Source organism: Oncorhynchus masou, unplaced genomic scaffold, assembly GCF_036934945.1.
Source record: "Oncorhynchus masou masou isolate Uvic2021 unplaced genomic scaffold, UVic_Omas_1.1 unplaced_scaffold_3297, whole genome shotgun sequence".
NCBI classification, from domain to species: Eukaryota; Metazoa; Chordata; class Actinopteri; order Salmoniformes; family Salmonidae; genus Oncorhynchus; species Oncorhynchus masou.
In genome coordinates, this window is record NW_027009710.1 from 1 (window position 1) to 24132 (window position 24132).

The 24132-nt window shown below is 47.7% G+C and overlaps 1 protein-coding gene across 1 annotated transcript in view; it reads right to left on the minus strand.

The window, feature by feature from the left end:
- Nucleotides 1-1351: 1351 nt before the first annotated feature.
- LOC135534364 (small G protein signaling modulator 2-like) overlaps nucleotides 1352-24132 on the minus strand; it is a gene marked incomplete at both ends in the record, with an annotated part of 36133 nt that continues 13352 nt past the window's right edge. The window contains 4 exons of the mRNA XM_064961391.1: nucleotides 1352-1486; nucleotides 11232-11380; nucleotides 12004-12071; nucleotides 13193-13366. Of these exons, the coding sequence (XP_064817463.1) occupies nucleotides 1352-1486; nucleotides 11232-11380; nucleotides 12004-12071; nucleotides 13193-13366 (526 nt within the window). The remainder of the gene's footprint in view (nucleotides 1487-11231; nucleotides 11381-12003; nucleotides 12072-13192; nucleotides 13367-24132) is intronic.

Genomic DNA, 24132 nt, shown 5'->3' on the forward strand with positions numbered 1-24132 from the left:
ACAGACAGCCAGCCTAAAACCACAAAGAGCTTTACAGACAGCCAGCCTGAAACCACAAAGAGCTTTACAGACAGCCAGCCTAAAATCACAAAGAGCTTTACAGACAGCCAGCCTAAAACCACAAAGAGCTTTACAGACAGCCAGCCTGAAACCACAAAGAGCTTTACAGACAGCCAGCCTTTACAGAAGCCAGCCAAACAAAAGAGCTTTACAGACAGCCAGCCTAAAACCACAAAGAGCTTTACAGACAGCCAGCCTGAAGACCCAGCCTGAAACCACAAAGAGCTTTACAGACAGCCAGCCTGAAACCACAAAGAGCTTTACAGACTTTTACAGCCAGCCTGAAACCACAAAGAGCTTTACAGACAGCCTGAAACCACAAAGAGCTTTACAGACAGCCAGCCTGAAACCACAAAGAGCTTTACAGACAGCCAGCCTAAAACCACAAAGAGCTTTACAGACAGCCAGCCTGAAACCACAAAGAGCTTTACAGACAGCCAGCCTGAAACCACAAAGAGCTTTACAGACAGCCAGCCTGAAACCACAAAGAGCTTTACAGACAGCCAGCCTAAACCCACAAAGCCAGCCTGAAACCACAAGCTTTACAGACAGCCAGCCTAAAACCACAAAGAGCTTTACAGACAGCCAGCCTGAAACCACAAAGAGCTTTACAGACAGCCAGCCTGAAACCACAAAAGACAGCCAGCCCTGAAACCACAAAAAGAGCAAAGCAGAAGGAAAAGCACAGTGGCTAGGAAAAACTCCTAGGAACCTAGGAAGAAACCTAGAGAGGAACCAGGCTCTGAGGGGTTTGAACTCCTTAGAAGGCAGGAACCTAGGAAGACACCTAGCGAGGAACCAGGCTCTGAGGGGTTTGAACTCCTAGAAAGGCAGGAACCTAGGAAGAAACCTAGAGGAACCAGGCTCTGAGGGGGGTTTGAACTCCTTAGAAGGCAGGAACCTAGGAAGATACCTAGCGAGGAACCAGGCTCTGAGGGGTTTGAACTCCCTAGAAAGGCAGGAACCTAGGAAGACACCTAGCGAGGAACCAGGCTCTGAGGGGGTTTGAACTCCCTAGAAAGGCAGGAACCTAGGAAGACACCTAGCGAGGAACCAGGCTCTGAGGGGTTTGAACTCCCTAGAAGGCAGGAACCTAGGAAGACACCTAGCGAGGAACCAGGCTCTGAGGGGGTTTGAACTCCCTAGAAAGGCAGGAACCTAGGAAGACACCTAGCAAGGAAGCCGGTTCAGAAAGGTGGCTGATCCTCTTCTTGGCTGTACTAAAAATATTTGTACAGTACTACAATAACACTACGACATGTTACAGTATTAAAACTCTGTGTAGTCTTACCGGTTGGACCAGGACGTTGTTTTTGCCGTAGAGCAGGTGAGTACGGGAGTTCTGGTGAAGAGATTCCACGTATTCCGATGCAGACGCCGCAAACTTATCCTCGGACATGCTGACGCTGGACTGTCTCTTCTGGATCTGGGGAACAGGCCATGAGAAAGGTCTACGTTATTGATTATTGATTGTGTAAGGACGTGACTCAGATCCTGACTGATTGTCCCTCCATTTTATTTACTTAACCATTATTTAACCAGGAAAGTCAATTAACAACACATTCTTATTTACAATGACGGCCTAGCAAGAGGCTAACGGCTTACTGCAGGGATGGGGGTATAAAAATGTTAGGCCAAAACACACATCACGAGAAAATAGACACCACAACACTACATAGAGAGACCTAAGACAACACAACATGGCAATAACACATGACAACACAGCATGGTAGCAACACAACTTGGCAACAACACAACATGGCAGCAACACATGACAACACAGCATGGCAGCAACACAACATGGCAACAACATATGACAACACAGCATGGCAGCAACACAACATGGCAACAACACAACATGGCAACAACACAACATGGCAACAACATATGACAACACAGCATGATAGCAACACAACATGGCAACACAGCATGGTAGCAACACAACATGGCAACAACACAACATGGCAACAACACATGACAACACAGCATGGTAGCAACACAACTTGGCAACAACACAACATGGCATCAACACATGACAACACAGCATGGTAGCAACACAACATGGCAACTCAGCATGGTAGCAACACAAAATGGCAACAACACAACATGGCAACAACACAACGTGGTAGCAACACAACATGACAACAACACAACAACAACATGGTGCAACACAACATGACAACACAACATGACAACAACACAACAACAACATGGTAGCAACACAACATGACAACACAACATGACAGCAACAAAACATGGCAGCAACACAACGTGGTAGCAACACAACATGACAACAACACAACAACAACATGGTAGCAACACAACATGACAACAACACAATATGACAACAACACAACATGGCAACAACACAACATGGCAACAACACAACATGGTAGCAACACAACATGGCAACAACACAACATGGTAGCAACACAACATGACAACACGACAGCAACAAAACATGGCAGCAACACAACAGAAGAAAATGAAACGCACACCTATTTAGGCGAGGTGCTGACTAGCGGAGTAGAACACTTAAAAATAAAGGAGAGCTGCAAGTTCAAATCCCCGAGCTGACAAGGTGCAAAATCTGTCGTTCTGCCCCCTGAACAGGCAGTTAACCCACTGTTCCTAGGCCGTCATTGAAAATAAGAATTTGTTCTTAACTGACTTGCCTGGTTAAATAAAGGTTAAAAAAATAAAAATAAAAATAAAAGATGCAAAAATGTAATATCCTGCGTTTCGACAGCCAAGCTGTCTTCATCAGGGTATAATCACAATCATGTCAAAGTCTACGTTGTCTAAGTTGAAACCGAAGAGAGCAAGGGTCTTTAAGTTATAGATCCAGGCAGCCTCTCGTTTTAACAATAAATTGTCGAGGTCACCCCTTCTCCTAGGGAGGGTGACATGTTCGATGCCAATATAAGGCAGAGACGAAATTGAGTGGCCTGCCTCCAAAAAGAGGGCCTCAACTGGGTAAGTCAAGTTTTTACACCTAATGATGCTCCGAGATAGGAGACCCTCGCTCCCTTCGGTCTCAAAGTAGACTTTGATCTGAAGCCATTCTTGTGATTATTGTGACTTTGCCATTGTAATTGTTTGTAAGCTTGTGTAGTCTAAAATGAATCTATGATCGTATGCTATCCATTTGCTATCCAACACAAGACAATACAACAACACAACATGACAACAACACAAGACAACACAACAACACAAGACAACACAACAACACAGCACAACACTATAACAATACAACATGACAGCAACTCAACACGACAACAACTCAACACGACAGCAATTCAACTTAACTCAACAGCAACTCAACACGACAGCAACTCAACACGACAGCAACTCAACACGACAGCAACTCAACACGACAGCAACTCAACACGACAGCAACTCAACGCGACAGCAACTCAACACGACAGCAATTCAACACGACAGCAACTCAACACGACAAGACAACATAGTCGCAGCACAAACATGGCACTAAAATTGTTAGGCACAAAGGACAAAATGTCAGATGAAACACATCACGCGAAGCAGCCACAAGTGTCGGTAAAAGAGTGTCCATGATTGTCTTTGAATGTAGAAACGGAGATAAAATGGTCCAGTTTGACTGTCTGTTGCATCTTGATTTTTTGCTGTGAACTGAAAAGAGGAGCGACCCAGGCAACTGTGTGCTTTGTGGACCTTTAACAGAATGTGACTGGCCCCTTTTGGGCCCTGGTCTAAAGTACTGCACTATATAGGGAATAGGGTTCCTTAGGGCCCTGGTGTAAAGTAGTACACAATATAGGGAATAGGGTTCCATAGGGCCCTGGTCTAAAGTAGTGCACTATATAGGGAATAGAGTGCCATAGGGTTCTGGTCTAAAGTAGTGCACTATTTAGGGAGTAGGGTTCTATAGGGCCCTGGTCTGAAGTAGTGCACTATATAGGGAATAGGGTAATATAGGGCCCTGGTCTAAAGTAGTGCACTATATATAGAGAATAGGGTTCTATATGGCCCTGGTCTAAAGTAGTGCACTATATATAGGGAATAGGGTTCTATAGGGCCCTGGTCTAAAGTAGTGCACTATATAGGGAATCAGGTTCTATATGGCCCTGGTCTAAAGTAGTGCACTATATAGGGAATAGGGTTCTATAGGGGCCTGGTCTAAAGTAGTGCACTATATAGGGAATAGGGTTCTATAGGGGCCCTGGTCTAAAGTAGTGCACTATATAGGGAATAGGGTGCCATTAGGGACGCAGTCATCGCGACCATGATTGAAACTGACTGGGTCCTTTACCCATCGGGGATTTGAACCAATAACATTGTAGTTACTTAGCCCTTTTGTCTAACTACAAGGGTCTTCTGAGAAACTGCTCCCAGGACCCCTGGGAGAACGATTGTTACTAAGTGAACTATCCTGGCTAAATACAGTTGAAATCGGAAGTTTACATACATCTTAGCCAAATACATTTAAACTCAGTTTTTCACAATTCCTGACATTTAATCCTTGTAAACTTTCCCTGTTATAGGTCAGTTGGGATCACCACTTTATTTTGAGAATGTGAAACGTCAGAATAATAGTAGAGAGAATGATTTATTTCAGCTTTTATTTCTTTCATCACATTCCCAGTGGGTCAGAAGTTTACATACACTCAATTAGTATTTGGTAGCATTGCCTTTCAATTGTTTAACTTGGGTCAAATGTTTCGGGTTGCCTTCCACAAGCTTCCCACAATAAGTTGGGTGAATTTTGGCCCATTCCTCCTGACAGAGCTGGTGTAACTGAGTCAGGTTTGTAGGCCTCCTTGCTCACACACGCTTTTTCAGTTCTGCCCACACATTTTCTATAGGATTGAGGTCAGGGCTTTGTGATGGCCACACCAATACCTTGACTTTGTTGTCCTTAAGCCATTTTGCTACAACTTTAGAAGTATGCTTGGGGTTATTGTCCATTTGGAAGACCCATTTGCTGCCAAAATTTAACTGATGTCGAGATGTTGCTTCAATATATCCACAAAATGTTCCTTCCTCATGATTCCAGCTATTTTGTGAAGTGCACCAGTCCCTCCTGCAGCAAAGCACCCCCACAACATGATGCTGCCATCCCCGTGCTTCACGGTTGGGATTGTTATGTACTTGAGTGAAGACCCAAAAGCGGTTTTAACAGAAAACAGAGTTCTTTAATGAAAAAACAGGAATGGCATAAATCCTCTTCCAACGTTGACAATGGAACAAAAAGAACGTAGTATAGTGCAGGATGCACCTGCCAGGCAGACTCCGACAGGATAGGACAAGGTGGAAGCAAACGAGACGACAGCTTGCTTCTGGCATCAAAAACACAAACAAGAATCAGACACTGAAAGTAGCAGGAACAGAGAGAAAATAGAGACCTAATCAGAGGGGAAGAGAGAACAGGTGTGAAAGAGTGAATGAGCTAGTTAGGGGAGATGTAGAACAGCTGAAGAATGAGAGACAGAGAAGGTAACCTAAAAAGACCAGCAGAGAGAGACAGAGTGAAGAGAAAGGACAGGAACAGACATAACAAGACATGACAGTACCCCCCACTCACCGAGCGCCTCCTGGCGCACTCGAGGAGGAAACCTGGCGGCAACGGAGGAAATCATCGATCAGCGAACGGTCCAGCACGTCCCGAGAGGGAACCCAACTCCTCTCCTCAGGACCGTACCCTCCCAATCCACTAGGTACTGATGACCACGGCCCCGAGGGCGCATGTCCAAAATCTTACGAACCCTGTAGATGGGTGCGCCCTCGACAAGGATGGGGGGGAGGGACGAGCGGGGCGCGAAGAACGGGCTTAACACAGGAGACATGGAAGACCGGGGGAACGCGACGAAGATAGCGCGGGAGAAGAAGTCGCACTGAGACAGGATTAATGACCTGGGAAATACGGAACGGACCAATGAACCGCGGGGCCAACTTGCGAGAAGCTGTCTTAAGGGAAGGTTCTGAGTGGAGAGCCATACTCTCTGACCGCAACAATATCTAGGACTCTTGGTCCTACGCTTGTTAGCGGCCCTCACAGTCTGCGCCCTATTACGGCAAAGTGCCGACCTGACCCCCTTCCAGGTGCGCTCGCAACGCTGGACAAAAGCCTGAGCGGAGGGGACGCAGGACTCGGCGAGCTGAGATGAGAACAGCGGAGGCTGGTACCCGAGGCTACTCTGAAAAGGAGATAGACCGGTAGCAGACGAGGGAAGCGAGTTGTGGGCGTACTCTGCCCAGGGGAGCTGTTCTGACCAAGACGCAGGGTTACGAAAAGAAAGACTGCGTAAAATGCGACCAACAGTCTGATTGGCCCGTTCGGCTTGACCGTTAGACTGGGGATGAAAGCCGGACGAGAGACTGACGGAAGCCCCAATCAAACGACAAAACTCCCTCCAAAATTGAGACGTGAACTGCGGGCCTCTGTCGGAAACGACGTCAGACGGAAGGCCATGAATTCGGAAAACATTCTCGATAATGATCTGAGCCGTCTCCTTAGCAGAAGGGAGCTTAGCGAGAGGAATGAAATGAGCCGCCTTAGAGAATCTATCGACAACCGTAAGAATAACTGTCTTCCCCGCTGATGAAGGCAGTCCGGTGATGAAATCTAAAGCGATGTGAGACCACGGTCGAGAGGGAATGGGAAGCGGTCTGAGACGGCCGGCAGGAGGAGAGTTCCCAGATTTAGTCTGCGCGCAGACCGAACAAGCGGCGACAAATCGACGCGCGTCACGTTCCCGAGTGGGCCACCAGAAACGCTGGCGAATGGAAGCGAAGCGTACCCCGAACGCCGGGGTGGCCGGCTAACTTGGCAGAGTGGGCCCACTGAAGAACGGCCGGACGAGTAGGAACGGGAACGAACAGAAGGTTCCTAGGACAAGCTCGCGGCGACGGAGTGTGAGCGAGTGCTTGCTTTACCTGCCTCTCAATTCCCCAGACAGTCAACCCGACAACACGCCCTTCAGGGAGAATCCCTCGGGGTCGGTGGAGACCTCAGAAGAACTGAAGAGACGAGATAAAGCATCAGGCTTGGTGTTCTTTGAGCCCGGACGATAAGAAATAACAAACTCGAAACGAGCGAAAAACAGAGCCCAACGAGCCTGACGCGCATTAAGTCATTTGGCTGAACGGATGTACTCAAGGTTCCTATGGTCAGTCCAAACGACAAAAGGAACGGTCGCCCCCTCCAACCACTGTCGCCATTCGCCTAGGCTAAGCGGATGGCGAGCAGTTCGCGATTACCAACATCATAGTTACGTTCTGACGGCGATAAGCGATGAGAGAAAAACGCGCAAGGATGGACCTTGCCGTCAGAGAGCGCTGAGAAAGAATGGCTCCCACGCCCACCTCTGACGCGTCAACCTCAACAACAAACTGACTAGAGATGTCAGGTGTAACAAGAATAGGTGCGGATGTAAAACGATTCTTAAGAAGATCAAAAGCTCCCTGGGCGGAAACGGACCACTTAAAGCACGTCTTAACAGAAGTAAGGGCTGTGAGGGGAGCTGCCACCTGACCGAAATTACGGATGAAACGACGATAGAAATTAGCGAAGCCCAGAAAGCGCTGCAGCTCGACGCGTGACTTAGGAACGGGCCAATCAATGACAGCCTGGACCTTAGCGGGATCCATCTTAATGCCCTCAGCGGAAATAACGGAACCGAGAAAAGGGACAGAGGCGGCATGAAAAGTGCACTTCTCAGCCTTCACATAAAGACAGTTCTCCAAAAGGCGCTGGAGGACGCGTCGCACGTGCTGAACATGAATCGAGAGAGACGGTGAAAAAATCAGGATATCGTCCATGTAAACGAAAACAAAAATGTTCAGCATGTCTCTCAGGACGTCGTTAACTAGTGCCTGAAAGACAGCTGGAGCGTTAACGAGGCCGAAAGGAAGAACCCGGTATTCAAAGTGCCCTAACGGAGTGTTAAACGCCGTCTTCCACTCGTCCCCCTCCCTGATGCGCACGAGATGGTAGGCGTTACGAAGGTCCAATTTGGTGAAAAACCTGGCTCCCTGCAGGATCTCGAAGGCTGAAGACATAAGAGGAAGCGGATAACGATTCTTAACTGTTATGTCATTCAGCCCTCGATAATCCACGCATGGGCGCAGGGACCCGTCCTTCTTCTGAACAAAAAAAAAACCCCGCTCCGGCGGGAGAGGAGGAGGAGACTATGGTACCGGCGTCGAGCGAAACCGACAAATAATCCTCGAGAGCCTTACGTTCGGGAGCCGACAGAGAGTATAATCTACCCCGGGGGAGTAGTTCCGGAAGGAGATCAATACTACAGTCATACGACCGGTGTGGAGGGAGAGAAGTGGCCTTGGAACGACTGAACACCGTGCGCAGATCGTGATACTCCTCCGGCACCCCTGTCAAATCGCCAGGCTCCTCCTGTGAAGAAGAGACAGAGGAAACAGGAGGGATAGCAGACATTAAACAGGTCACATGACAAGAAACATTCCAGGATAGGATAGTATTACTAAACCAATTAATAGAAGGGTTATGGCGCACTAGCCAGGGATGACCCAAAACAACAGGTGTAAAAGGTGAACGAAAAATTAAAAAAAGAAATGGTTTCGCTATGATTACCAGAGACAGTGAGGGTTAAAGGCAGCGTCTCACGCTGAATCTTGGGGAGAGAACTACCATCTAAAGCGAACAAGGCCGTGGGCTCCCTAACTGTCTGACAGGAATGTCATGTTCCCGAGCCCAGGTCTCGTCCATAAAACAGCCCTCCGCCCCAGAGTCTATCAAGGCACTGCAGGAAGCAGATGAACCGGGCCAGCGGAGATGGACCGGAAAGGTAGTGCGTGATCCAGAAGGAGAGGCCTGAGTAGTTGCGCTCACCAGTAGCCCTCCCCTTACTGATGAGCTCTGGCTTTTACTGGACATGAGGTGACAAAATGACCAGCGGAGCCGCAGTAGAGACAGAGGCGATTGGTGATTCTCCGTTCCTTCTCCTTGGCCGAGATGCGGATACCCCCAGCTGCATAGGCTCAGCATCCGAGCCGGCGGAGGAGGGTGGCAGTGATGCGGCAGGTGGCAGTGATGTGGAGAGGGGAGCAACGGAGAACGCGAGCTCCTTTCCACGAGCTCGGCGACGAAGATCAAACCGTCGCTCTATGCGAATAGCGAGGGCTATTAAGGAGTCCAGACTGGAAGGAACCTCCCGGGAGAGGATCTCATCCTTAACCTCGACGAGGAGACCCTCCAGAAAACGAGCGAGCAAAGCCGGCTCGTTCCAGTCACTAGAGGCAGCGAGAGTGCGAAACTCAATAGAATAATCCGTTATGGATCGATTCCCCTGACATAGGGAAGACAGGGCCCTGGAAGCCTCCTCCCCAAAAACAGAACGGTCAAAAACCCGTATCATCTCCTCCTTAAAGTCCTGAAACTGGTTAATACACTCAGCCCTCGCCTCCCAGATTGCCGTGCCCCACTCACGCGCCCGTCCGGTAAGGGAGAGAAATGACGTAGGCGATGCGGGCTGCGCTCCTGGAGTAAGTGTTGGGCTGGAGAGAGAACACCACATCACACTGAGTGAGGAATGAGCGGCACTCAGTGGGCTCCCAGAGTAACAGGGCGGGTTGTTGATCCTGGGCTCCGGAGACTCGGAAACCCTGGAAGTGGGCGGATCGAGGTGGAGTTGGTGAACCTGTCTTGTGAGGTCGGAGACTTGGACGGCCAGGGTCTCAACGGCATGTCGAGCAGCAGACAATTCCTCCTCGTGTCTGCCTAGCATCGCTCCCTGGATCTCGACGGCGGAGTGAAAAGGGTCCGGAGCCGCTGGGTCCATTCTTGGTCTGATTCTTCTGTTATGTACTTGAGTGAAGACCCAAAAGCGGTTTTAACAGAAAACAGAGTTCTTTAATGAAAAAACAGGAATGGCATAAATCCTCTTCCAACGTTGACAATGGAACAAAAAGAACGTAGTATAGTGCAGGATGCACCTGCCAGGCAGACTCCGACAAGATAGGACAAGGTGGAAGCAAACGAGACGACAGCTTGCTTCTGGCATCAAAAACACAAACAAGAATCAGACACTGAAAGTAGCAGGAACAGAGAGAGAAATAGAGACCTAATCAGAGGGGGAAGAGAGAACAGGTGTGAAAGAGTGAATGAGCTAGTTAGGGGAGATGTAGAACAGCTGAAGAATGAGAGACAGAGAAGGTAACCTAAAAAGACCAGCAGAGAGAGACAGAGTGAAGAGAAAGGACAGGAACAGACATAACAAGACATGACAGGGATGGTGTTCTTCGGCTTGTAAGCCTCCCCCTTTTTCCTCCAAACATAACGATGGTCATTATGGCCAAATAGTTCTATTTTTGTTTCATCAGACCAGAGGACATTTCTCCAAAAAGTACGATCTTTGTCCTCATGTGCAGTTTCTAACCGTAGTCTGGCTTTTTTATGGCGGTTTTGGAGCAGTGGCTTCTTCCTTGCTGAGTGGTATTTCAGGTTATGTCGATATAGGACTCGTTTTACTGTGGATTTAGAATGTTTCGTTCCTGTTTCCTCCAGCATCTTCACAAGGTCCTTTGCTGTTGTTCTGGGATTGATTTGCTCTTTTCTCACCAAAGTACGTTCATCTCTAAGAGACAGAACACGTCTCCTTCCTGAGCGGTATGACGGCTGTGTGATCCCATTGTGTTTATACTTGCGTACTATTGTTTGTACAGATGAACGTGGTTCCTTCAGGCATTTGGAAATTGCTCCCAAGGATGAACCAGACTTGTGGAGGTCTACAATTTTATTCTGAGGCCTTGGCTGATTTCTTTTGATTTTTCCATGATGTCAAGCAAAGAGGCACTGAGTTTGAAGGTAGGCCTTGAAATACATCCACAGGTACACCTCCAATTGACTCAAATGTCAATTAGCCTGTCTGTAAATAATTGCCGGAAAAATTACTTGTCAAAAACAAAGTAAATGTCCTAACCGACTTGCCAAAACTATAGTTCGTTAAGAAGAAATGTGTGGAGCGGTTGAAAAATGAGATTTGATCACTTCAACCTAAGTGTATGTCAACTTCTGACTTCAAATGTATAAAATAAATTAGAATTGCCATAGATGCTCATTGAATCCTTACGGACTGAATTGTACAGTATTGACCAACTGCTCCAGTAAGAGCCCCATGCATTCCTCAGGCCCCCAGGGACCCAGTGTCTCTCACCCCCAGAGCGGGCCTCCTGCTGGGTGAAGCGTCCTGGCCCCGGTGGGCCCCGTGGATCCGGTGGCGCTGGACCAACTCGTTGGCCGACGGGTCCGTCCAGAAGTGGTCGGACGTCTTCAGCTTAGTGTACTCCAGAGCACAGGGACCCACTGGAGGAGGGAGGGGGGGAAGAGGGTGGAGGGGGAAGAGGGTGGAGAGGGGGAGGGAGGGGGAGAGGGTGGAGAGGGGGAGAGAGGGGGAGAGGGGGAGAGGGGGGAGGAGAGGGAGGGGGAGAGTGAGGAGAGGGAGGGAGAGAGGGAGGGTGGATATAAAGAGGGGGGGAAATAGGGTGAGAATGACGGAGGGAGAGAGAGAGAGTAAATAGAGGTAAAAAGAGTATCTACTGTATGTAGCATTATAACAGTCCGTAGGGACATTATAACAATGTAATGTAACATTATATCAGTCCATAGAGACATTATAACAACCCAATGTAGCATTATAACAGTCCATAGAGACATTATAACAATGTAATGTAGTATTATATCAGTCCACAGAGACATTATAACAACCCAATGTAGCATTATAACAGTCCGTAGAGACAAAACAACCCAATGTAGCATTATAACAGTCCATAGAGAGATAACAGTCCGTAGGGACATTATAACAATGCAATGTAGATGTATATCAGTCCGTAGAGACATTATAACAACCCAATGTAGCATTATAAGAGTCTGTAGGAACATTATAACAACCCAATGTAGCATTATAACAGCTCTCAGGGCCAACTTACCCAGTAGACATGCCAGGATGGGTCCAAACACTGAGTCATGCATCAGAGCCTCCCTCTCATAGTACTTACTGTAGAAACAACACACACACACACACACACACACACACACACACACACACACACACACACACACACACACACACACATCAGAGCCTCCCTCTCATAGTACTTACTGTAGAGACAACACACACACACACACATCAGAGCCTCCCTCTCATAGTACTTACTGTAGAAACAACACACACACACACACACATCAGAGCCTCCCTCTCATAGTACTTACTGTAGAAACAACACACACACACACACACATCAGAGCCTCCCTCTCATAGTACTTACTGTAGAAACAACACACACACACACACATCAGAGCCTCCCTCTCATAGTACTTACTGTAGAGACAACACACACACACACACACACATCAGAGCCTCCCTCTCATAGTACTTACTGTAGAGACAACACACACACACACACACACATCAGAGCCTCCCTCTCATAGTACTTACTGTAGAAACAACACACACACACACACACACACACACACACACATCAGAGCCTCCCTCTCATAGTACTTACTGTAGAGAGACACACACACACACACACACACACACACACACACACACACACACACACACACACACACACACACACACACACACACACACACACACACACACACACACACACACACACACACACACACACATCAGAGCCTCCCTCTCATAGTACTTACTGTAGAGACAACACACACACACACACACACATCAGAGCCTCCCTCTCATAGTACTTACTGTAGAAACAACACACACACACACAACAGAGCCTCCCTCTAATAGTACTTACTGTAGAGACAACACACACACACACACACACACACACAATAATGTTGAGACAACACACACACACACGCACACACACACACGCAATGTAGAGAAACAACAAAAGAGCATTGAGTCAAACAATGAAAAAACTACACTCAAATGACTCCATTCGGCCTTATGCAAGACAAAGGAGGGAATGAAATGAGGGAGTCTTGACAGTTCAAGACAGGCAGAAATGTTGTGTGCAGAACAAAAGCAACAGGGAGAAAGCAAATTCAATTGACTGGAACAGACATGGACAAGATGTTGCTCTTTGCATACAGTGCAGTGTGAGTTAATGCAGAAGTTGCCTTTTCATTTCTTACCTGGAGTTATCCACGAGGTACTGTACGACCTTGTCCAGGACCTTCTCGAAGAGGGCGGTGCGTACCCAGATGTGCTTGATGGCCTGAGCGGAGAGGGGCTGGGGGGCGCGACCTGCAGACGACGACCCCTGCCTCTTCAGGGGCTCCTGACCCACACGCTGGGTCCTCTGGGTTCTAGGGGGCAAAAGGCAAAGGACAGTAAATGACAGGGTTAGGGGTGCGAGGTAGGGGTTAGGGTTCGAGGTAGGGGTTAGGGTTCGATGTAGGGGTTAGGGTGCGAGGTAGGGGTTAGGGTGCGAGGTAGGGGTTAGGGTTCGATGTAGGGGTTAGGGTACGAGGTAGGGGTTAGGGTACGAGGTAGGGGTTAGGGTTCGAGGTAGGGGTTAGGGTTCGAGGTAGGGGTTAGGGTTTGAGGTAGGGGATAGGGCTTAGGGTTCGAGGTAGGGGTTAGGGGTTTGAGTTAAGGTTAGAGTTCGAGGTAGGGGTTAGGGGTAGGGTTCGAGGTAGGGGTAGGGGTTTGAGTTAAGGTTAGGGTTCGGGGTTTGGGTCAGGGTTCGGGGTTAGAGTCAGGGTTCGGTGTTAGGGTCAGGGTTCGGGGTTAGGGTCAGGGTTCGGGGTTAGGGTCAGGGTTCGGGGTTAGGGTTCGGGGTTAGGGTTCGGAGTCGGGGTTAGGGTCAGGGTTCAGGGGTCAGGGTTCAGCAGATGATCTCAGGTAAGACTGGTGTTACTGTAGGTTGGGGATTCCAGAAGTCCCAGTTGGAAGAATAAAGGAATTAGGAGGAAATCCTCCAAACAAGTTGATATAAGTTTTTCAACCCTACTGTTGACTGTATGCTATCTATGAGCTGAGTAATCGTCTTGTTGTGTGTAACTACAGTGTGTATGCACCTGACTCCATTAAAAAGGGGTAGGATAGGTATAATGGCTATGGTACGGTCTCCACCGTGTCACCTATACAGTACATAATGGGTGGGGCGAGTGGCTATGGGTTGATTTGGGACTCTACAGAAAGACACCTGTTTAACAGGTGAAGTTGTAGTTGTCACCAGGAGGGGGCAGCATACCATACAGTCAGGAGGTCCGCTTAGGAATCAATGGGAGATTCTTAATTGTTTTTTACTAAAGGGACAGTTGTACATTTACTGGGGGGGCTGGTCCAAACATGTTTTTAATTAGGCACAGGGGATGGTAGTGTATATTTCCTGGTTTACATTCCTCATTTTACAGGTGTTAGTATTTAAATGTCTTCCATGTCCTCATCTCCCTGCATGCTCCTCCCCTTAAAAGGTGTTTTGGTACTTCCCTTAGGCAGTGGCTTTTCTGCGCGCTAACTATACAGTCAACTCTATCCTGCACTCTAGTCATAGTGACAGTAGTGGTAGGTTTGTCCACATCTGCAATAGGCTAACGAGCAGTCATACCATACATACAATCTTTCACGTCGCACCAATCTTCTATATAAATCAACATAGAGGAAGAGCTGATAGGCAGAGGAGAGGCCAGGTGTAGCAGAGAGGCCAGGTGTAGCAGAGAGGCCAGGTGTAGCGGAGAGGCCAGGTGTAGCGGAGAGGCCAGGTGTAGCAGAGAGGCCAGGTGTAGCGGAGAGGCCAGGTGTAGAGGAGAGGCCAGGTGTAGCAGAGAGGCCAGGTGTAGCAGAGAGGCCAGGTGTAGAGGAGAGGCCAGGTGTAGCGGAGAGGCCAGGTGTAGCAGAGAGGCCAGGTGTAGCAGAGAGGCCAGGTGTAGAGGAGAGGCCAGGTGTAGCGGAGAGGCCAGGTGTAGCAGAGAGGCCAGGTGTAGCAGAGAGGCCAGGTGTAGAGGAGAGGCCAGGTGTAGCAGAGAGGCCAGGTGTAGAGGAGAGGCCAGGTGTAGCAGAGAGGCCAGGTGTAGCAGAAAGGCCAGGTGTAGCAGAGAGGCCAGGTGTAGCAGAGAGGCCAGGTGTAGAGGAGAGGCCAGGTGTAGAGGAGAGGCCAGGTGCAGAGGAGAGGCCAGGTGTAGCAGAGAGGCCAGGTGTAGAGGAGAGGCCAGGTGTAGCAGAGAGGCCAGGTGTAGCAGAGAGGCCAGGTGTAGCAGAAAGGCCAGGTGTAGCAGAAAGGCCAGGTGTAGCAGAGAGGCCAGGTGTAGCTTAGAGGCCAGGTGTAGAGGAGAGGCCAATGGTGGAACAAACTCCCTCACGACGCCAGGACAGCGGAGTCAATCACCACCTTCCGGAGACACCTGAAACCACACCTCTTTAAGGAATACCTAGGATAGGATAAGTAATCCTTCTCACCCCCCCCCCCCCTTAAATGATTTAGATACACTATTGTAAAGTGGCTGTTCCCTCACACACACATGCCTCCCATTACCACTCCCACTCACACACACACGCCTCCCATTACCACACCCCCTCACACACACGCCTCCCATTACCACTCCCACTCACACACACATGCCTCCCATTACCACTCCCCCTCACACACACACGCCTCCCATTACCACTCCCCCTCACACACACACGCCTCCCATTACCACTCCCCCTCACACACATGCCTCCCATTACCACTCCCCCTCACACACATGCCTCCCATTACCACTCCCACTCACACACACACGCCTCCCATTACCACTCCCACTCACACACACACGCCTCCCATTACCACTCCCACTCAAACTAGCAGCCGCAGTCACAATGCCTCTTCAGCCTGCCAAGGGATCTTGTTGTGGATCTACACACACACACGCACACACACGCACACACACACACACACACGTGCATACAGTTGAAGTCAGAAGTTTACATACATCTTAGCCAAATACATTTAAACTCAGTTCTTCCACAATTCCTGACATTTAATTCTCGTAAAAAATACCGTCTTAGGTCAGTTAGGATCACCACTTTATTTTAAGAATGTGAAATGTCAGAATAATAGTAGAGATAATGATTTATTTCAGCTTTTATTTCTTTCATCACATTCCCAGTGAATTAGAAGTTTACATACACTCAATTAGTATTTGGTAGCATTGCCTTTCAATTGTTTAACTTGGATCAAACGTTTCAGGGAGCCTTCCACAAACTTCCCACAATAAGTTGGGTGAATTTTGGCCCATTCCTCCTGACAGAGCTGGTTTAACTGAGTCAGGTTTGTAGGCCTCCTTGCTCGCAAAAGGTTTTTCAGTTCTGCCCACAAATTTTCTGTAGAATTGAGGTTAGGGCTTTGTGATGGCCACTCCAATACCTTGACTTTGTTGTCCTTAAGCCATTTTGCCTCAACTTTGGAAGTATGCTTGGGGTCGTTGTCCATTTGGAAGACCCATTTGCGACAAAGCTTTAACTTCCTGACTGATGTCCTTGAGATGTTGCTTCAATCTTTCCACATAATGTTCCTTCCTCATGGTGCCATCTATTTTGTGAAGTGCACCAGTCCCTCCTGCAGCAAAGCACCCCCACGATATGATGCTGCCACCCCCGTGCTTCACGGTTGGGATGGTGGTCTTCGGCTTGCAAGCCTCCCCTTTTCCTCCAAACATAACGATGGTCATTATGGCCAAACAGTTCTATTTTTGTTTCATCAGACCAGAGGTCATTTCTCCAAAAATGCGATCCTTGTCACCATGTGCAGTTGCAAACCGTAGTCTGGCTTTTTTATGGCAGTTTTGGAGCAGTGGCTTCTTCCTTGCTGAACGACCTTTCAGGTTATGTCGATATAGAACTCGTTTTACTGTGGATATAGATACTTTTGTAGCTGTTTCCTCCAGCATCTTCACAGGGTCCTTTGCTGTTGTTCTGGGATTGATTTGGACTTTTCGCACCAAAGTACGTTCATCTCTAGGAGACAGAACGCGTCTCCTTCCTGAGCGGTATGACGGCTGTGTGATCCCATGGTGTTTATACTTGTGTACTATTGTTTGTACAGATGAACGTGGTACCTTCAGGCGCTTGGAAATTGCTCCCAAGGATGAACCAGACTTGTGGAGGTCTACAATTTCGTGGCTGATTTCTTTTGATTTTCCCATGATGTCAAGCAAAGAGGCACGGAGTTTGAAGGTAGACCTTGAAATACATCCACAGGTACACCTGCAATTGACTCAAATTATGTCAATTAACCTATCAGAAGCTTCTTAAGCCATGATGTAATTTGAGAATCTAAATTGAGCTCAGGTGCATCCTGTTTCCATTGATCATCCTTGAGATGTTTCAAGATTCGAGGCTGTAATCGGTGCCAAATGTGCTTCAACAAAGTACTGATTAAATGGTCTGAATACTTATGTAAACGTAATATTTAAGTTATTTATTTATTTTTGATGTGCAAAAATGTAAAAAAAAATGTTTTTGCTTTGTCATTAAGGGGTATTGTGATGTCATTATGGGGTATTGTGATGTCATTATGGGGTATTGTGTTGTCATTATGGGGTATTGCGTTGTCATTAAGGGGTATTGTGATGTCATTATGGGGTATTGTCTGTAGAATGAACAGAGTCTGTCTGAATAGTGTCTGTCTGAATGAATAGTGTGTCTGAACATTGTCTGTCTGTCTGAACAGTGTCTGTCTGAATGAATAGTGTCTGTCTGAATGAATAGTGTGTCTGAACATTGTCTGTCTGTCTGAACAGTGTCTGTCTGAATGAATAGTGTCTGTCTGAATGAATAGTGTGTCTGAATGAATAGTGTCTGTCTGAATGAATAGTGTCTGTCTGAATGAATAGTGTCTGTCTGAATGAATAGTGTCTGTCTGAATGAATAGTGTCTGTCTGAATGAATAGTGTCTGTCTGAATGAATAGTGTATTTTTCTGAATAGTGTCTGTCTGAATGAATAGTGTATTTTTCTGAATAGTGTCTGTCTGAATGAATAGTGTGTCTGAACATTGTCTGTCTGTCTGAACAGTGTCTGTCTGAATAGTGTCTGTCTGAATAGTGTCTGTCTGAATAGAGTCTGTCTGACTGAATAGTGTCTGTCTGAATAGTGTCTGTCTGTCTGAATAGAGTCTGTCTGAATAGAGTCTGTCTGAATACTGTCTGTCTGAATAGAGTCTGTCTGACTGAATAGTGTCTGTCTGAATAGTGTCTGTCTGTCTGAATAGAGTCTGTCTGAATAGAGTCTGTCTGAATAGTGTCTGTCTGAATAGTGTCTGTCTGAATAGAGTCTGTCTGAATAGAGTCTGTCTGAATAGTGTCTGTCTGTCTGAATAGAGTCTGTCTGAATAGAGTCTGTCTGTCTGAATAGTGTCTGTCTGAATAGAGTCTGTCTGAATAGTGTCTGTCTGAATAGTGTCTGTCTGTCTGAATAGAGTCTGTCTGAATAGAGTCTGTCTGAATAGTGTCTGTCTGAATAGTGTCTGTCTGAATAGAGTCTGTCTGAATAGAGTCTGTCTGAATAGTGTCTGTCTGTCTGAATAGAGTCTGTCTGAATAGAGTCTGTCTGTCTGAATAGTGTCTGTCTGAATAGAGTCTGTCTGAATAGAGTCTGTCTGAATAGAGTCTGTCTGAATAGAGTCTGAATAGAGTCTGTCTGAATAGTGTCTGTCTGAATAGTGTCTGTCTGAATAGTGTCTGTCTGTCTGAATAGTGTCTGTCTGAATAGAGTCTGTCTGAATAGAGTCTGAATAGAGTCTGTCTGAATAGAGTCTGTCTGAATAGAGTCTGTCTGAATAGTGTCTGTCTGAATAGTGTCTGTCTGAATAGAGTCTGTCTGAATAGTGTCTGTCTGAATAGTGTCTGTCTGAATAGTGTCTGTCTGAATAGTGTCTGTCTGAATAGTGTCTGTCTGAATAGAGTCTGTCTGAATAGTGTCTGTCTGAATAGTGTCTGTCTGAATAGAGTCTGTCTGAATAGAGTCTGTCTGAAATAGAATCTGTCTGAAATAGTGACTATCTGAATAGTGTGTGAAGTATGTGTTGTCATGTGTGTGTGTGAGTGTTTGGACCCTGGACCCTGACCCCAGCCCTCCATCTTCCTCAAAGCCCAGCCAGCAAACGTATTGATTGGTTGGCCTCCCGGCAAGATCTCTCACAGTCCGGCCAGCGTATGTAGTGATTGGTTGAACGCCCAGCAAGATCACTCACAGCCCTTTCCACCACTGTATTATCACTAGAACGCAGTTCATGCTAGGTGTTAACGCTAGGTTTTAACGCTAGGTGTTAACGTTAGGTGTTAACGCTAGGTTTTAACGCTAGGTGTTAACGCTAGGTTTTAACGCTAGGTGTTAATGCTAGGTGTTAACGCTAGGTAGGTGTTAACGCTAGGTAGGTGTTAACGCTAGGTTTTAACGCTAGGTAGGTGTTATGCTAGGTAGGTGTTAATGCTAGGTGTTAACGCTAGGTAGGTGTTAACGCTAGGTAGGTGTTAACGCTAGGTGTTAACGCTAGGTGGGTGTTATGCTAGGTAGGTGTTAACGCTAGGTGTTAACGCTAGGTGGGTGTTATGCTAGGTAGGTGTTAACGCTAGGTGGGTGTTATGCTAGGTAGGTGTTAACGCTAGGTTTTAACGCTAGGTGGGTATTATGCTAGGTAGGTGTTAACGCTAGGTTTTAACGCTAAGTGGGTGTTATGCTAGGTAGGTGTTAATGCTAGGTGTTAACGCTAGGTAGGTGTTAACGCTAGGTAGGTGTTAACGCTAGGTAGGTGTTAACGCTAGGTAGGTGTTAACGCTAGGTAGGTGTTAATGCTAGGTGTTAACGCTAGGTAGGTGTTAATGCTAGGTAGGTGTTAATGCTAGGTAGGTGTTAACGCTAGGTAGGTATTAACACTAGGTGTTAATGCTAGGTAGGTGTTAATGCTAGGTAGGTGTTAATGCTAGGTAGATGTTAACGCTAGGTAGGTGTTAACGCTAGGTAGGTGTTAACGCTAGGTGTTAATGCTAGGTGTTAATGCTAGGTAGGTGTTAATGCTAGGTAGGTGTTAACGCTAGGTAGGTGTTAATGCTAGGTAGGTGTTAACGCTAGGTAGGTGTTAACGCTAGGTAGATGTTAACGCTAGGTAGGTGTTAACGCTAGGTAGGTGTTAACGCTAGGTAGGTGTTAATGCTAGGTGTTAATGCTAGGTTGGTGTTAACGCTAGGTAGGTGTTAACGCTAGGTAGGTGTTAATGCTAGGTAGGTGTTAACGCTAGGTAGGTGTTAACGTTAGGTAGGTGTTAACGCTAGGTAGGTGTTAACGCTAGGTAGGTGTTAACGCTAGGTAGGTGTTAACGCTAGGTAGGTGTTAACGCTAGGTAGATGTTAATGCTAGGTGTTAACGCTAGGTGTGAGCTAATCCTAACATCGGTACGATAGAACAGATGTGAAGAAGGAGGGACAGACAGAAAGAAAGAGAGAGAAAAAAAGGGATCGAGAAGAAGACAGAAATAGAGAAAGGGTGACAGATGTGGCTAGGGGGTGATGTTTGCAGCTCCCTGTGTGTGTGTGTGTGTGTGTGTGTGTGTGTGTGTGTGTGTGTGTGTGTGTGTGTGTGTGTGTGTGTGTGTGTGTGTGTGTGTGTGTGTGTGTGTGTGTGTGTGTGTGTGTGTGTGTGTCCATAGACTCAAACCACTTCTGGGAGAATTGGAAAACACTAAACAAACAACACTACTAAGAGTTATCTATCCGAAACGGAGAAGTATTGGTAAACCACTTCTCCTAACTTTTTGGCTCTATAACAAAGAACAAACAGCAAAAACATATACATGATCAAATACAAATCTTAGAATCAACTATTAAATACTACCAGAACCCACTAATGGACAAAATATAAACCCTCCAACCCAAAAAGGCCTGTGGTGTTGATGGTATTCTCAATGAAATGACAAAATATACAGATCACAATTGCCAACTGGCTTTCCTTAAACTCTTTAACATCATCCTAAGCTCTGGTATCTTCCTCAAAATTTGGACCCAAGGAGTGATCAACCCAGTAGCTAACTAACATTAGATAGCTAGCTAACACACCGGTACATATTGCTGTAATGCTATGCAGATCGTAAGGACAGGCAGCCAACAAATTGTCAGCCAACATAACGTGTTGGGGAGGAAAAGGGCTAAAAAAAATGTAATGACTTTTTAAATAAGTTATTAATTAATGACTTTTTAAATAAGTTATTAAGTAATGACTTTTTGGCCTCCCGGGTGGCACAGAGGTTAAGGGCGCTGTATTGCAGCGCTAGCAGCGCCGGCCCGCCACAGGAGTCGCTGGTGCGCGATGAGGATTTCCCTACCGGCCAAACCCTCCCTGACTGGCTAGGACAGACAAGCCCCATACTATTGTAGAGGACTGGCTAGGACAGGCAAGCCCCATACTATTGTGGAGGACTGGCTAGGACAGGCAAGACCCATACTATTGTAGAGGACTGGCTAGGACAGACAAGACCCATACTATTGTAGAGGAGTGGCTAGGACAGACAAGCCCCATACTATTGTAGAGGACTGGCTAGGACAGGCAAGCCCCATACTATTGTGGAGGACTGGCTAGGACAGGTAAGTCCCATACTATTGTAGAGGACTGGCTAGGACAGACAAGCCCCATACTATTGTGGAGGACTGGCTAGGACAGGTAAGCCCCATACTATTGTGGAGGACTGACTAGGACAGGCAAGCCCCATACTATTGTGGAGGACTGGCGAGGACAGACAAGCCCCATACTATTGTGGAGGACTGGCTAGGACAGGCAAGCCCCATACTATTGTAGAGGACTGGCTAGGACAGGCAAGCCCCATACTATTGTAGAGGACTGGCTAGGACAGACAAGCCCCATACTATTGTGGAGGACTGGCTAGGACAGGCAAGACCCATACTATTGTGGAGGACTGGCTAGGACAGGTAAGCCCCATACTATTGTAGAGGACTGGCTAGGACAGACAAGCCCCATACTATTGTGGAGGACTGGCTAGGACAGGTAAGCCCCATACTATTGTGGAGGACTGACTAGGACAGGCAAGCCCCATACTATTGTGGAGGACTGGCGAGGACAGACAAGCCCCATACTATTGTGGAGGACTGGCTAGGACAGGCAAGCCCCATACTATTGTGGAGGACTGGCTAGGACAGGCAAGCCCCATACTATTGTGGAGGACTGGCTGGGACAGGCAAGCCCCATACTATTGTGGAGGACTGACTAGGACAGGCAAGCCCCGTACTATTGTGGAGGACTGGCTAGGACAGGTAAGCCCCATACTATTGTGGAGGACTGACTAGGACAGACAAGCCCCATACTATTGTAGAGGACTGGCTAGGACAGGCAAGCCCCATACTATTGTGGAGGACTGGCTAGGACAGGCAAGACCCATACTATTGTAGAGGAGTGGCTAGGACAGACAAGACCCATACTATTGTAGAGGAGTGGCTAGGACAGACAAGCCCCATACTATTGTAGAGGACTGGCTAGGACAGGCAAGCCCCATACTATTGTGGAGGACTGGCTAGGACAGGTAAGTCCCATACTATTGTAGAGGACTGGCTAGGACAGACAAGCCCCATACTATTGTGGAGGACTGGCTAGGACAGGTAAGCCCCATACTATTGTGGAGGACTGACTAGGACAGGCAAGCCCCATACTATTGTGGAGGACTGGCGAGGACAGACAAGCCCCATACTATTGTGGAGGACTGGCTAGGACAGGCAAGCCCCATACTATTGTAGAGGACTGGCTAGGACAGGCAAGCCCCATACTATTGTAGAGGACTGGCTAGGACAGACAAGCCCCATACTATTGTGGAGGACTGGCTAGGACAGGCAAGACCCATACTATTGTGGAGGACTGGCTAGGACAGGTAAGCCCCATACTATTGTAGAGGACTGGCTAGGACAGACAAGCCCCATACTATTGTGGAGGACTGGCTAGGACAGGTAAGCCCCATACTATTGTGGAGGACTGACTAGGACAGGCAAGCCCCATACTATTGTGGAGGACTGGCGAGGACAGACAAGCCCCATACTATTGTGGAGGACTGGCTAGGACAGGCAAGCCCCATACTATTGTGGAGGACTGGCTAGGACAGGCAAGCCCATACTATTGTGGAGGACTGGCTGGGACAGGCAAGCCCCATACTATTGTGGAGGACTGACTAGGACAGGCAAGCCCCGTACTATTGTGGAGGACTGGCTAGGACAGGTAAGCCCCATACTATTGTGGAGGACTGACTAGGACAGACAAGCCCCATACTATTGTAGAGGACTGGCTAGGACAGGCAAGCCCCATACTATTGTGGAGGACTGGCTAGGACAGGCAAGACCCATACTATTGTAGAGGACTGGCTAGGACAGACAAGACCCATACTATTGTAGAGGAGTGGCTAGGACAGACAAGCCCCATACTATTGTAGAGGACTGGCTAGGACAGGCAAGCCCCATACTATTGTGGAGGACTGGCTAGGACAGGTAAGTCCCATACTATTGTAGAGGACTGGCTAGGACAGACAAGCCCCATACTATTGTGGAGGACTGGCTAGGACAGGTAAGCCCCATACTATTGTGGAGGACTGACTAGGACAGGCAAGCCCCATACTATTGTGGAGGACTGGCGAGGACAGACAAGCCCCATACTATTGTGGAGGACTGGCTAGGACAGGCGAGCCCCATACTATTGTAGAGGACTGGCTAGGACAGGCAAGCCCCATACTATTGTAGAGGACTGGCTAGGACAGACAAGCCCCATACTATTGTGGAGGACTGGCTAGGACAGGCAAGACCCATACTATTGTGGAGGACTGGCTAGGACAGGTAAGCCCCATACTATTGTAGAGGACTGGCTAGGACAGACAAGCCCCATACTATTGTGGAGGACTGGCTAGGACAGGTAAGCCCCATACTATTGTGGAGGACTGGCTAGGACAGGCAAGCCCCATACTATTGTGGAGGACTGGCTGGGACAGGCAAGCCCCATACTATTGTGGAGGACTGACTAGGACAGGCAAGCCCCATACTATTGTGGAGGACTGGCGAGGACAGACAAGCCCCATACTATTGTGGAGGACTGGCTAGGACAGGCAAGCCCCA